The sequence below is a fragment of the Rhinopithecus bieti genome, unplaced genomic scaffold (assembly GCF_001698545.2).
Source record: "Rhinopithecus bieti isolate Rb0 unplaced genomic scaffold, ASM169854v2 scaffold_12151, whole genome shotgun sequence".
NCBI classification, from domain to species: Eukaryota; Metazoa; Chordata; class Mammalia; order Primates; family Cercopithecidae; genus Rhinopithecus; species Rhinopithecus bieti.
The window spans coordinates 3,192-17,938 of record NW_016807233.1 but is presented as its reverse complement, the minus strand read 5'-3'; the positions used below and the strand labels follow the sequence as shown (position 1 = coordinate 17,938).

At 45.6% G+C, this 14,747-nt stretch overlaps 1 protein-coding gene across 1 annotated transcript; it reads right to left on the bottom strand.

Moving 5' to 3' along the window:
- Positions 1–12,658: 12,658 nt before the first annotated feature.
- On the bottom strand, positions 12,659–13,155 carry DSCAM (DS cell adhesion molecule). Its single transcript, XM_017880687.1, has one exon. The coding sequence runs from the start codon at positions 13,123–13,125 to the stop codon at positions 12,802–12,804; it is 324 nt and encodes a 107-aa protein (XP_017736176.1). The 5' UTR covers positions 13,126–13,155; the 3' UTR covers positions 12,659–12,801.
- Between the last annotated feature and the right edge of the window lie 1,592 nt (positions 13,156–14,747).

Here is a 14,747-nt window from a genome sequence, read left to right as displayed (position 1 = left end):
GCAGACTGCTGTGCTAGCAATGAGGGAGGCTCCGTGGGCGTGGGACCCTCCCGGCCAGGTGTGGGATATAATCTCCTGGTGTGCCCGTTGGCTTAAAGCGCAGTATTGGGGTGGGAGTTACCTGATTTTCCAGGTGTTGTGTTTCTCTGTTCTCCTGGCTAGGAAAAGGGTTTCCGTTCCCCTTGCACTTCCCAGGTGAGGCGATGCCTCGCCCTGCTTCAGCTGTCACTGCTTGGGCTGCAGCAGCTGACCAGCACTGATTGTCGGGCACTCCCTAGTGAGATGACCCCAGTACCTCAGTTGAAAATGCAGAAATCACCGGTCTTCTGTGTCGCTGGCGCTGGGAGTTGGAGACTGGAGCTGTTCCTATTCGGCCATCTTCTAGTCTCCTGTTTTTAAAGGAGCACTGGGTTTTCCTTCTTATGAAGACACAAGTTTTATTGAATTAGGGCCCACCCTAGTTGAAAACAACCTCGTCTTTATTTGATTGCAACTGCGAAGAACCTATTTCCAGGTCACATTCACAGGTACTGGAGTTATGGCTTCAATGTGTCTTTTTGGGAGGCTCTCATGTCTATTGTACACGGCTGTGCGTGGCAAAGAATCATTTTGCTGTTTTCCCCTTATTCCCTCTACCTTCCTCCGGCGTTCAGGCAGCTTTCTATCTCTCAGCTCTCAAAGGAAGGAATGATAAAGGCCAGATTTTTGATGTTTGAGTTCGGAAGCAGGCTCTTGAAATTCACTCTACAGATTACAGTCTAAAAACTAAAGGATATAGATGGACAAGTGCTGGAGTTTGTTGAGAGACAAAAGGATTTGTGGGTTTCAGCAAGAAAGCTCAGAGGCCTGAACACGGAAAGCATAAAATAAGCCAGAAAGCTGGGGGCACAGAGAGTAAGATGCAAATGCAGTGATATGGTTTGGCTCTGTCCACACCCAAGTCTCATCTTGAATTGTAGCTCCCATAATTCCCATTGACTTCGGCAATGACTGTCAGCCAAGAATTCTCAAAGACCACGAGGGGTGACTTCACTGAGGCAGAGGTAACTGCAAGAGCTGTAGGCAGCCCTTGTGCCAGGCACCCTGTCCTAAACTGAATGTAAGTTTTCCTTTCCCCTGCTTTCCCCAGAACGTAGATTGTTGAAAAGACAAGGAGAAGGGAAAGGACAGGAGGGAGTGCTACATTTGGAAAAACCTGGACAAGCAGTACTCTGTAGTGATTGCTAGAAAGGATTGCTTCCATGTGGGTGTACTGCATTTTACACTTTCATATACCACTAGAGACCAGCGGAATTGTTTCCTTTACTTACTGAAGTTTTACTCAATGTAATTTGGCTATGGCCAGGCATGGTGGCTTGCGCCTGTAATCCCAGCACTTTGGGAGGTCAAGGTGGGCGAATCACTTGAGGTCAGGAGTTCGAGACTAGCTTGGCCAACATGAAGAAACCCCATCTCTACTAAAAATACAAAATTAGCTAGGTGTAGTGGTGTACTCCTATAGTCCCAGCTGCCTGGGAGGCTGAGGCAGGAGATTCACTTGAATCCGGGAGGCAGAGGTTTCAGTGAACCAAGATGGTACCACTGCAGTCTAGCCTGTCTCAAATAATGATAATAATGATGATGATGATAATAATAATAATAATTTGGCTCTTGCAAAAGAGATAACATTTGAGAAACTCAAACTTGCTTTTATTACTTTTTTTTTTTTTTTGAGACGGAGTCTCGCTCTGTCACCCAGGCTGGAGTGCTGTGGCCGGATCTCAGCTCACTGCAAGCTCCGCCTCCCGGGTTCAGGCCATTCTCCTGTCTCAGCCTCCCGAGTAGCTGGGACTACAGGCGCCGCCACGTCGCCCGGCTAGTTTTTTATTACTTTTATTAAGCCTAATACATAAATAAATGAGAGCATGTACCAACAGCAACAATGACTAAAACTTTCAACATGTTTCTTTTAGACTGATAACAGAACAGTTTCATTTGAATTGAACTGTAAATGCTGTCATTTATACATATTGGTAGAAATACTTTAGAAGGTGGCTTTAATTAGCTGCTCCTCTTCTCTTCCCCTCATTCTTAAATAGATGTCAATATAATTAACTTTATTAATGAAACTGGCTGACATGAGCTGAAGACATGGTATCAGATCGGCAAAGAACTGCACAATTAAGCATTTGAACATGAATAAACACACACATATATGCTGTTGGGCTAGGAATTGATGTCAGGATACTTAGGCAGTCGCCCAGTCAAAAGTGCTGTGGGAGTGTGCCTTATGCTGATATGTACAAATATAACAGAATGACCCTTTTCGGCCCAAATGTTGAGACAGTGCTTGGGATGACTGAGTGGGATGTTTGTTGAGACATTCTCCATGGGCAGGTGTTACTAAGCATGCATGGTCTTATGTAAGTAGATTAAAAGAATGACTAATGATCATCATTAATGTTTATTGGAGAACTTGTTATGTGCCAGGGACTATTCTAAGCCCTTTAGATGTCTTAACTCATTTGATGACTCAAAATATCCCTAAATCGAGTTAGTTACTGTTATTTCTCATGCCTTAAAGATAAGAACATTGAGCCGTGGTTAGTACCTCGTCCACAGTTAGAAGCTTATCTGTGGTACAGCACAGTTCTGAACTCAACCTCTGGCTCCAGATTCCACACTTTATTTTATTTTATTTTATTTTATTTTATTTTATTTTATTTTATTATTTTAGAGACAGAGTCTCGCTCTGTTGCCCAGGCTGCAGTGCAGTGGCATGACCTCAGCTCACTGCAAGCTCCACCTCCCGGATTCACACCATTCTCCTGCCTCAGCCTCCCAAGTAGCTGTGACTACAGGCGCCCGCCACCACGCCTGGCTAATTTTTTTGTATTTTTTTTAGTAGAGATGGGGTTTCACCGTGTTAGCCAGGATGATCTCGATCTCCTGACCTTGTGATCTGCCCGCCTCGGCCTCCCAAAATGCTGGGATTATAGGCATGAGCCACCGCGCCTGGCCCTCCCACACTCTTAAGTACTGCATTTTAAGTTTCCTTCAGGGTTGGTGCATATGGGGAAGTCAGTGAAAAAGTCTTCGAGATGGTTAAAGAAAAGCAAATAAGCCCTCTTGGGGCTGTTCCGTGAAGTCTCAGGATTAACTGATGAAAAAATCCTGGTGTGGTGTGTGTTCAGGGTCTCAGAGTGGCTTCTATCCGTATGACAGGAAGGCTTCAATGAAGCTCATTCTCCTATATTTATTATTTTTAGTCCAAAGACAAGCTCCTATTAACTTTGTGTGCAATGCCATTTATTTTTGGCCGTCTTTTGAAATATTGTGCTCAGCTCAAGTCAACAAGTTCTTGCCCCAGGTGTTGGAAACATTGGCCACATCCTAGCAGGAAGCTGGGAGCGTGAATCAGCCACAAAGAAGGCCATCACAAAGGAACCTTAAAAGGAGACCAAACTCAAATTTCTGGAAATGTGTTAAAGGTTCCACATGTATTCTGAGATCTATAAATATCTCATCTCCTATCTCTGAAAGCCCTTACTGCTAGTCCAAATGTAAATCCTCATTAGGTTATAAACCCTGAAAGGATTTTGTCATCAAAGATAGTGCTAAAATTAGATGCTTCCTGGCTGAGCCCAGCCTGCTTACTTGAAGAAGCCAAATTATTTCCCCCTCTGTGAATTCAAAGCCCTGATAAATTCAGCTCTCCCTCCAGGCTGTCAATCCAATTGCAAAAGTCCTTTGTTGAGTACCTGGGTATCAGTGTCCTCTCAGGTTATCCTTTGCAGGAGGGCTCACAAGGGAAGATTTGAACCCAGAGCAAGCCTGTTCTGACTGCTGTGGGATGCAGAGGCAGTGGCTACCATGCTGCTTCCTACTTCCTTCCCCTTAGCTCCTGGGCAGCTGCAGGGCAGACTCAGACTAGCTCATGTCTCCTTGAAAGCATAGCAGAGACTTTTGCATTTCAAGTATAAGATTTGATCTTATACTTTCTCCTTTACTTTTGGCCAAGATTTACTTGCACTATGCATTGAGAAGCTCAGATAGTATTCAGTAAGCATTGCCCTAGATAAATCTCTCTCTCTCTCTCTTTTTTTTTTGAGACAGAGTTTCACTCTTGTTGCCCAGGCTGGAGTGCAATGGTGCAATCTTGGCTCACTGCAACCTCCACCTCCTGGGTTCAAGCAAGTCTTCTGTCTCAGCTTTCCGAGTAGCTGGGACTACAAGTGCTCGCCACCACGCCTGGCCAATTTTTGTATTTTTAGTAGACATGGGGTTTTGCCATGTTGGCCAGGCTGGTCTCAAACTCCTGACCTCAAGTGGTTAATGTGCCTTGGCCTCCCAAAGTGCTAAGATTACAGGCGTGAGCCACTGCACCTGGTCCCTACAGAAATCTTAACTGGGGAGAATAAGGAAGGAGATATCACATTTACAATGTCATCTACTCTTATTCATTCATTCATTCATTCATTCATTCATCTACTTATTTATTTATTGTCAAATATTTATTGAACATCGAATGTATACTAGGCACTAGGATAGGTACAGGGGTAGAATAAAGGATAAGAACTTGCATTAGGTAGAGCTCCCCAGAAATAGAACTCGAGATGTGAATTTACATGCAGTGATTTATTAAAGTGTTATCAAGATAAATCAGGAAAAGGGTAGAGGAGGAAAGTCTGGAAAAATTCAGACTTTGTTCCACCTTGATGCCAGGGAGCTGGGTTTTCATGCACCTGCAGTTGTCAGTCAGTCTGAGTGGTATGGTAATGCCATCTATTGCAATACAGATTCAGGAAGAGGGGATCCAGGAGTTGTGGGGTCATATGTAGTTATGAGTGTTGATTAGGTTCAGTTTGAGCTTTACATGGGATGGGCAAGTGGAGATGTCTGGAGGCTATTGAATGTGGACTGGAAGCTCAGAGAAGTCAGGTTGAAGATTTAAATTTAGGAATCATCAGAATATAGACAGTAACTAAAGCTGTGATTGAAGACAAAATGCTAACATTGCCCAGGGTGAGTAATGCACAGGACTGAGGTTGCAACTCTGGGAACATACACCTTTGAAGGTACTTTGGAGAAAGAGGACCTTGCTAATGGCTCACGCCTGTAATCCCAGCACTTTGGGAGGCTGAGGTGGGTGGATCACGAGGTCAAGAGATCAGGACCATCCTGGCTAGCATGGTGAAACCCCGTCTCTACTAAAAATACAAAAATTAGCTGGGTGTGTGGGTGCGTACCTGTAGTCCCAGCTACTTGGGAGGCTGAGGCAGGAGAATTGCTTGAACCAGGGAGGTGGAGGTTGCAGTGAGCCAAGATTGCGCCATTACACTCCAGCCTGGGTGACAAGAGCGAGACTCCATCAAAAAAAAAAAAAAAAAAAAAGATCTGAGGTGATGCTCTGTTCCACCTCAAGACCCTTCAGAGAGTCCCCGTCAGCAACATGGCTCTCACTGAATATGGCCGCTTGATCTTGGACTTCTCAGACTCTATAACTCTGAGAAATAAATTCCTTTTCTTCATAAACCATTTCAAGTATTCTGTTATGATCAACAGAAAATGGACTAAGACCGAAGGGGAGACATAGGACAGTGTCTCCAGTGAGTGCAGGGAAAGTGGGGGGCTTTTGTACTGATGGGGGAGACTTGAATGTCTTCACACATGGGTATGAGATGAGCTCCAGGTATAGAAAGGAGGGTGAGAGTTTTGTAAAGTTGGGAGCAGCTGTGATCCAGAGTATGGATGGAGGGAGGGGTTATGGATGGAAGGAGGAGTTATGGATGGGAAGAGGCAGGGTCAGGAAGGAGGTGGCTGTGAGGAGTTTGGTGGTGGGGGCAGAACAGGGAAGATACACTATGGCCTTTGATGTCAGGGGTGTCTGTCTGCTGAGAGTGAGGGAAGGAGATGGGCTGGGCGCTTGGAAAGGTCCCTAAGTGTTTGCCTGGGTTGGCATCCAATGTGCTGGCTCCCCAGAGGCCTGCAATGGTCACTTGGTTCACCTTTCCAAGGATGAGAAATGTGAGGGGCCTACTGTCGGGTGTACTATGGCAGGAGCAGGGTCTGGAAGAGGGAGGGACTGGGGACATGCCCCCTACGGAGAGACCCTCAGACTTTTTACCAATGACGACAACAACAGAAAGCAGTTTTCTGCTGACTCTCACACAGGAGCCACCAGCATGAATTTAGAAATCTACTCGAGAGGATGTTCAGGTAGAGCTTTGTCTAAGGAGAGGTTTTTATTTAGAAGGACCTGAGGGAAGGTCTATCTTTTCAACAGCAGCACGTGAGATTTTGTGCAACATACATGAAGCCTCCAGCATCTGAAACCTACACATGATCAGGTTGGTCTTTTAAACTTCCTTTTCCCTCTAGGATAAAATGCACACACAAAAATAATTAGGTGAGTTTAGGAGTTTATTAAAAGCATAAAAGTCTGCCTTATACACTGAGCTCATAGACATGGAGAAACTCCCTTTCTACATTCCACAACACATCTCTCCACACTGACTTTCATGTCACATTCTTCGTAAACATTCACCTTTTCACCAGTTTGGGCTGATACCTGTGCAGGGTGCTAGGAGCACAAAAAATAAATGAAAGGCAGCCTCAACTTACCCCCCACCACACACTTTTAAGGAGCTCAAATATTTGCCCAGTGAGGTTGGTACTGAGAAAGGTCATCTCCTTGTTGGGCGAACAGGGCCTTAGAGTCCTCCTGGTCCACTCAGGTCTGTTTACTAATGCCCAACCAGATGGCCTTTTGTGAGACCTCCTGACTTGTTGCTGAGAAGCTGGTGCTTGGAATAAGCCTCTCAATGCAGTGTTCTTCCTATTAGGCTATGTTCCTTGCTCATCCCAAATTTTCCTGTGATCCTAGGTCATTGAATAAGCCCAATTTTCACATGCTGCAGAATGGACATGTGAGGCAGGTAAGCAAACACAGCTAAGAATGGACCTTGACCAAGATGGACACTAGAAGCTTTTCCAGTTACTTCCATAGCAGCAAGAATGTCCCCTTGCCAGGTGCTCTGTAACTCCATTTGGAAGCATCTTCATTATTCTTGGCTCCATGCAAAGAACTCCCAGTCCTCTTCCTGGAAATGTCAGCACCTTGGTGTTGAGGGTTAACTTTTGCTACGGAAGTGGACAGAATGCTGTCTGCTCACTCGAAGATGATGAGAGGCCTTTCAAAGAGAATCAACTGGAGAAGAGAAGTAGAAGTTTCAATGAGACAGGAATGTTCTCTTATCACATGACTTAACAGAGGAATAGAAACAGGATTGGGCTGATACTAGATTGAGGTAAAATCAGTTCTAGTGGCTGTATCTTTCTCTGGCTGTTGCTTCACTTGGCATGTGCAGAGTGTATCTCTTAGAACTGTCATTAGTCACCTTCCTGGGCTGTGACAGAACCACCTCTCACCCTGGATGGGGAAGCAGATGTTGAGGGGTTGTTGACGTGCTGCAAGAATGTAGTGGATTTGTGTTTTACCAAGTGTTAGCAGTAGTTGCATGGACGACTGTGCTTCCACTCAGGGTGAGAGGCCTGGTTTTCCGTACCTGGGGGTTGAACCAGGATACCACACCATCAGCTTGCCATCTAGGAAGCTGCACCTTTATAAGACACTTATACTTTCAGCTCTAGAAACAGGAAGCATCTTTTTAATAGACTGCTAAAACATTGCTTCACAGAGTAGCAAGGGGACAGTCCCCTCTATTTAGTGAGGTGGTCACCCTTAGGGGAACCTCAGAGAATGAAACATTGAGGCAAACATTGAATTAATTGCTTGAGAATAAAACCCTTGCAGGCACACACAGCATGACTGGGAATGCCACCTCTCCTTTGGCTGTGATGCCCTCTGATGTCCAGTGGACATGGTGACCCACCTAGGTTGCAGTCTGGTCCAGCACTGCTGTCCTCAAGGACCCTTGGAGCACCCCTTGCCCCTGGTGCCACCACACACATGAATGTACATGGCAGGTATTTTCTTCTCCATGGAAAGATGATCTCTTAGAGGCAGAGTCCAGCACTCTGGGAGATCCAGTGCTGAAGATGATAAACATTATCTTTTCTTCTTAGAGGGGGGTTGAAGTTTCTGGGACACAAAAGGCTTTCTGGCTTTGTCAAGCTGGTCTTGAGAGATGAAACAGGCACCCCCTGCCATGTGCTGAAAGTCACTTTTACCAAGTTTTCCATTTTTCTTTCTTTTGATGGTGAGAGATTGAGAAGAGAGAGAAAGAAAAAAAAAAAAAATACCATTCCCACCAAATCGCAAAAAGTTTGTGAGTCTAAGCTGTGACTTGTCCCTCTGGGGAGTGGGGGAGGGAGCTGCTGCTGCCCATGTCTGGTTTGTGCTTGTTGAGGATGGTAGAAAGCCTCGGACTTTTACCTTTCTTGCGAGTTACCAAGTTGGCTTGTCTCGGTTTCATAGATGCTGGCAGAAGGCACGAGACTCCTGGGTCAGAGATTGAGGATATCATTACTCAAAGTATAGCAGTAAGTGTGAGAGCCATATTCTTACCAGCTCCCCATCCCTGCAGGGCCCCTGGTGTGATTCAGAGCAGTTCAGGTGGATGCTGTGCACGCAGTGGGTTTGTGTCATAGCTGAGGAGCTCTAAGCTTAGGAAACCCCAAACTTTTTTTTTTTTTTTTCCCAGACAACAAATACTTGTAAGATGCCTATTGTGTGCCAGGGACTTTTCTGGGAACTGTGGAGACAGTAAACAAAACAAAGAATTCTATTCTTGTGAAGCTGACATTCTTGAGAGGAAAGATAGGTAACAAAGAATAACCATTACGAATAAATAAATTCCAGAGCAAGTTAGATGATAAGGGTATGGACAAGAGCTAAAGCAGACATGGGGGCAGGAATCCTGGGGGAGCTGTGGCATTGAACAGGGTGCTCATGGAGGCCCTCATTGAAAAGATGAACTTAGACCAAAGATGAAGGAACTGAGGGAGGCTGTCCCAGACCACCCAGATTCTAGACAGGGACCAGTGAGGCTGTGGCTCCTGATTGGCTGTATCTAATGCCTAAGAAACTGGAAGGGGGCTGCTGGTACGCCTGCCCAAATTTTGCCTCAGAAGGAGACATCGTTTTTATTATCTAGGTCAGCCAACAAATCTGCCTTCTGCCCAGCAATGACACACTATCTCTATCTTCCAAGGCTATCTGCTATGCAAGCATCCTTGCAAAAACAGTACAGAACAGAAGCCATCAAAGCCTCTGCTCAAGAGACATGCACAAATGCAATGACCCATGGGGGATGGTCTCACAACAGGTACACCCACTCCTATGCTTGATGGCACTCAGGTGACCCAAGTTATCATCAGGCCCATCCAATCTTCAGCCCCTGCTTGCCAAGGGGTGAGGAGTTCAGGGAGGATCCTGTCCACAGTTCCATCTGGCCCCTGCTGTAGCTCTGGCTCGTCAGTGCCACATATTCTTCAGGCTACTCAGTGACCCCGCCATCACAAGTCTCCTCCTCAAGCTAACAAACATCCCATAGCAAACAGACACAGGTTTTATGCAGGTCTGAAGATTCCTTCCTGGCTTAAACTTTTGTTAGGGATTACAACAGCTTGGTTTCCAAGATCTGCAGAAAATCTTTCATTCACTGCAGCCACACTCGACTGCCTCTCATGGACCATTTCGGAATAATGGGTGGAGAAGCAACATGGGCCTCGGGTGCCCTGGATATTAAACTGAGGATATTTAGTCTTTCCAGGTGCTCTTCAGAGAGCTGAGATACTCTCTACCACGTTCTTTAGAGATTTAAAAGAGGACTTTTATGGACAAACTGTTAGGTTCGTTTGAACCTTTGGTGAGTAGGTGGCCTCTAACACACTAGTCCTTTAGTTCCCAGTCTTATTCCAGTTCCAGAAGCCAGTGTGTCATTGCTGGAAATTGATTCATATAGTTCCAGAGCTTCTCTAGAAGGCCTCAGCCATGTCCTAAAAAGTTGCATAAAACTTTTGGCATATGAGTGATTCAGGGATCATGACACCAGACCAGAGGGACCTTTACTGAGTGGTGATCTCCTGCTTGTTTAAAGAGCAATGTAAGCAACAGTGTGTTTTCTGTGTCGTAAGGTAGTATCAAGGGTCTCTGCAGCAAGGGCCCAAAGACGATGGGTGGAATAAAAGCTTATCCAGTGTAGCTGGTGACCAGCTTCATGTCATGGCACTGTTCCATCTTTTGCCATCTCAACTGTTCCACCTTCTCTTCACAGGTAGACACAGTGGACGTGGATGCAAGACAGCAGTCATCAGGCAGAGGTGAATGGGATGGAAACACCAGGCTCCTGGAGACATTGTGAGTGCTCAGTGCTGCGTGGCTTACTGGCTACATATTAAGAGAAGGCCTTGCTTAGTCCAGGAGGGTGGGGATTTTTCAGGCTGCCAGCCAGATGGATGCTGAGGAGGAAACCCAGTCCACTGACCCAATAGCTATTGTCCACGTACCCTATAGATATTGACCAGAGGATAGAGAATTTGAGTTTCACCATTCCAATATAGAATAATCTGTGTGCAGACTTGGGTTAATAGGATGACTTCCACAAAACAAATCAGACAGGTAGAGGTCCAGAGGAAAATCAATTATTATTACTGTCAATAACAGTCATTTTAGTATACACTACCCTTTAATCTGCAGCCCCTGGAAGACAGTAATCCTAGACCCCTGTCTGAACTGGAAGGAGGTGATCTTTTGAGACAATTGTTTGTGTGTTGAACTGATTTTAATGAGTACTTTTTAAGGCAGGAGTCTTGAAAGCAATCCATTCTAGAGGCAAACACAATGTAGAATTTTTTTTATTTTTGTACAGGTTGAGAGAAAATGTTAAAAGGTAAACTTCTATGTTTGGGGATATAGAAGTTTTAGGTTGATGAAAGATAGACTTTTATTTTTTTTGCCCAGAAAGTAGCATTTCATTTCTTTTGCATAAAAAAAAGAACAGTCTGAGAATATGCAAACAGTACATGTCAACACGGATTAAATTCTGAAACCATGGATGCACACCTCACATTCATGGAGTCATCTCACACTAGCACCAGCAGGTGGTCTTGACATGGTCTTGGACACATTCTGTGTCACTGAATCTAAGCAGGCAGATGGGCCTGCCTGGAAAATAAATAGAAGGAAGAAAGGATGGGAAAGAAGGAGGGAGGGAGGGAAAGAAAGACATTTCTGAATGCGTTCCCAAGATGGTAATAACTGGCACCAGTCTATGTTGGTGGCCTTAATGGAAGCCTGTAGAGAATCTTCGGCCTGGGAGACTGAGCAGTCACGGATGTTTGATCATGTTTTCTGGTTAATGCCAAATCTCTGACAGGAAGATCTGGTTATCTTTCACTTTTATGGAAATGAGCCTGGAATGGAGTGTTGCAGCCAGGGGAGGATTACATCCTCTTTTAAAAGCAAACCGTGTGAGGGTTGTGGGATAGAGAATGCAGTTCCAACTATTTATGAGTAAATTCTCTCTTAGGATGAGCCACATGGGAGATAAACTGAGGGAAAAGAAACTAAAAACTTAGATTTTAGAGGATCATCACTTTCCTCTGGTTACAGAGGATTGAGGCAATGTTTATTAAGATGGTCTATCACAAATTTGGATACCAGGCATAGTGGAGATAGGAAAAGTCATGCAGGGTAGGATGCATGATCTTGCCCAGGCTGAGGCTACATTTCAGACTCCAGAGCAAGGGGTTGGCAAATGTTTCCTGTAATGGGCCAGGTAATAAATATTTTAGGCTTCATAGGCTATACCATCTCTGTTACAACTATTCAGCTCTACCATTGTGCCATGAAAGCAGCCATAGACAATAGCAAATAGTGTATGTGGCCTTGTTTCAATAAAACTTTATTTAAAAAAACAGCAGGAGGCTGGATTTGGCCCATAGGTCACAGTCAGTTGAACCCTGGCCATGGGCAGGCAAGGGGCAGAGCCTTGCGAGGGGCTTTGAATACTTGGGCTGGGCTCTGGTTGCAGTGGAGACCAGCCTGCATTTTGTCCTCTCCAGTTTGAGAGCAGGGGCTACACCTTCTTTGTGCTTCCTGGAGATTCCTGAGGAGTTCAGGGTGTTACTATCGACTCTGGTTTATTGAATTGAGCTCTGGGTTCAGGCCTGGTGTTTCCGAACAGAAGTACCAATGGGAAGAAGGACCAGGCCATTGGTAGAAGACGAGAGAAGCAGACATGGAAATAAAGGCAGACAACCTTTTCTTTTTTATTTCGCTTAGACAAAATGCAAAGAGTGTCTCATTAAATTAAAAAAGAAACTAAAATTGATTCCCCCCCACCCCTTCACTGATGGCACTCATCCTAATTAACAACAAAAGAAGACCAAATTGAGAGCCCGGTTTCTAATGGGAAAGAAAGGTGTGCAAACGTGACTGGAGTTTTCCCCTGCCCGCAAATCGGTGTTCCTTTTAAAATCACAAATAGGCTAATTTCCCCCCCCACCCTGTTTTCTTTCTTGCCTCTTGTGTGATAGAACTTCCAGTCAGAAGGTTTAATGAATCCCCCCATGCACTTTTGTAGAAAATCAGTAAAAATGCAATAGCCTGTGAAGATCATAAAACTGGACTTCTTTCCCAAAAAATCAGATGCCCAGGCAGATGGAGCTCACACTCAGACAGAAAAAAAGCAGGAGAGTCTTTGCACTGTCTGTGGTTTCAGTATTTTCTCTCTTTTTTTTAATATATTTTGGCAATTTTCTTTAATTATAAATATTGGAATTCCGTAAAAAAAAGGTAGCTTTGATTGAATTGTTTGAATTGTATTTACAACCGCTGTCCAGTCATGCTGTCTGTTATACCAGGGTGTAAGATTTTGCGTAGGGATTGTTTCCTTTCAAATGGCCCCGGGAGTCGAGCAGTGATTCTTGGGAGCTGCTCATTTTAGCTGCCTGTCCCAGCTCCGCCCCCTCCCGCTGAGGTAATGTGGCCACGGCCCCCGGCTGCCACGACTGTCCTTCTCTCGTGGAGGAGGCGGAGGAGGCGGCGGCTTCCATCGGGATGGGCTCCAGGACCGTGGGGCGCTTCAGGGTCCGGCTTTTCTGAGGTTCCAAGCATGCTTGTCCTAAGCTCAGGTCCCTGCTGGTGCCTGGACCACCTCGGTTTAACAAAAAGTCCATTCTAAGGTATGGAGGCAAATGTATGAGGTCACCTAGAAGGAAAGACAGGGTAGTTAGTTGGCGTCATTTGGTAAACACCGGCAGAATACCCTGTGTGCATGCGGGTGGCCATGCGGGTTTTAGAGACGAGAACGCCGCTGCACACAGGTGCTTTTCTCAAATCCTCCATCAGCGCTCACCACAAAGACAGGTGGAATCGTCCTCCCACCTTTGTTAGGCACGGGAGGAGCTCATTTTCCTACAGTACTTACTTGTATTAACTTACTTGTACAGAAATGGAGGAATGGGGGTAACAGAATCCTTCAAAACACCATCGTTGACAGAAAAACATACATCAAAGGCAACAGCGTCCACTGTATACGAACGGTGATAGACTAAATCCCGCATGTGATTGGAAGTGTGGGGAGAGCACAGGGTTGGAGGAGAGACCAGGGATGTCAAGGGAAGAATGATGGACAGGTGGCTCTCGTCTTGGCAATTCTATGAAACCTTGTGACCTTGGCCAGCCACTTAGTTATGGGTCTTTATGATGGCTTTGGGTGAAAGTGCCACAGCTTATGGCCTCCTTACCAGGCCCTGCCTACCTGCTAACCTCTGTGTGGCTCTTCTGTTTCAGCCATGCTGTGTATAGAGATGACAGCAGCTTAGACCAGAGTTCTAGCATTTCTACTTCCTGCTCAACGTCACTCTGGCTTCTGTGGTGCCATGTAAACATAACCTCAGGTCTCCTTTAAGAGCATCTGCTGGCTGGGCATGGTGGCTCATGCCTGTAATCCCAGAACTTTGGGAGGCTGAGGCAGGAGGATCACCTGAGGTCAGGAGTTCAAGACCAGCCAGGCCAACGTGGCGAAACCCCGTCTCTACTAAAAACACAAAAACTAGCCAGGCATGGTAGTGGGTGCCTGTAGTTCCAGCTACTGGGGAGGCTGAGGCAGGAGAATTGCTTGAACCTGGGATGAGGAGGTTGCAGTGAGCCGAAAGTATGCTACTGCACTCCAGCCTGGGTGACAGAGCAAGACTCAAAAAAACAAAAACAAACAAAACAAGCAAACAAACAAACAAAAAACCCAAACCAAAAAAACCAAGAGCATCTGCTGCAGGCAGGGAGGTATCAGTTCTCTGGGATGCTGCAAGCCAATGACAAGCATGACAGGGCTTTCCTCATGGCCGTCCCCGCCTAGTGCAGGATCTCCCTAACAGGCATCCTTTGTTCAGGGATGCCCCATCAGCCTGACTGCAGCCTTCTCAGAGGTGCACTGCAGCCTGAGGTGCCTCCAACCAATCTCTCCGTCCCCTTTTCCTCTCACAGGTGTCAGACCTCTGTTATGGTCCCTGGACTCTCTTTGCCACCTCCTGCTTCCTCTTGCTTCGTTCTTCACAAGAATTTCCCCAATAAATTCTTTGCGTGTCTAATCTGTCTTGATAGGTGCTTCTCAGAAAACCTGAACTGACACAGCTTCTTTCACCATCAACTACTGAAAGGTCAACTCTGACCTCTCATTGCCAAATTCTCTGGTTTCCTCTTGGTCCTCTTCCTACCTGCATTACTATAGCATTTGATGCTGTTGAAATTTTTATTGTTGGCCTTCTCAGCTGCCAGAGCACTGTGGTCTTCCAGATCT

Coding starts and splice junctions, on each gene's coding strand:
- DSCAM (XM_017880687.1), bottom strand. CDS start 13,125: ATGGACTTTTTGTTAAACCGAGGTGGTCCAGGCACCAGCAGGGACCTG.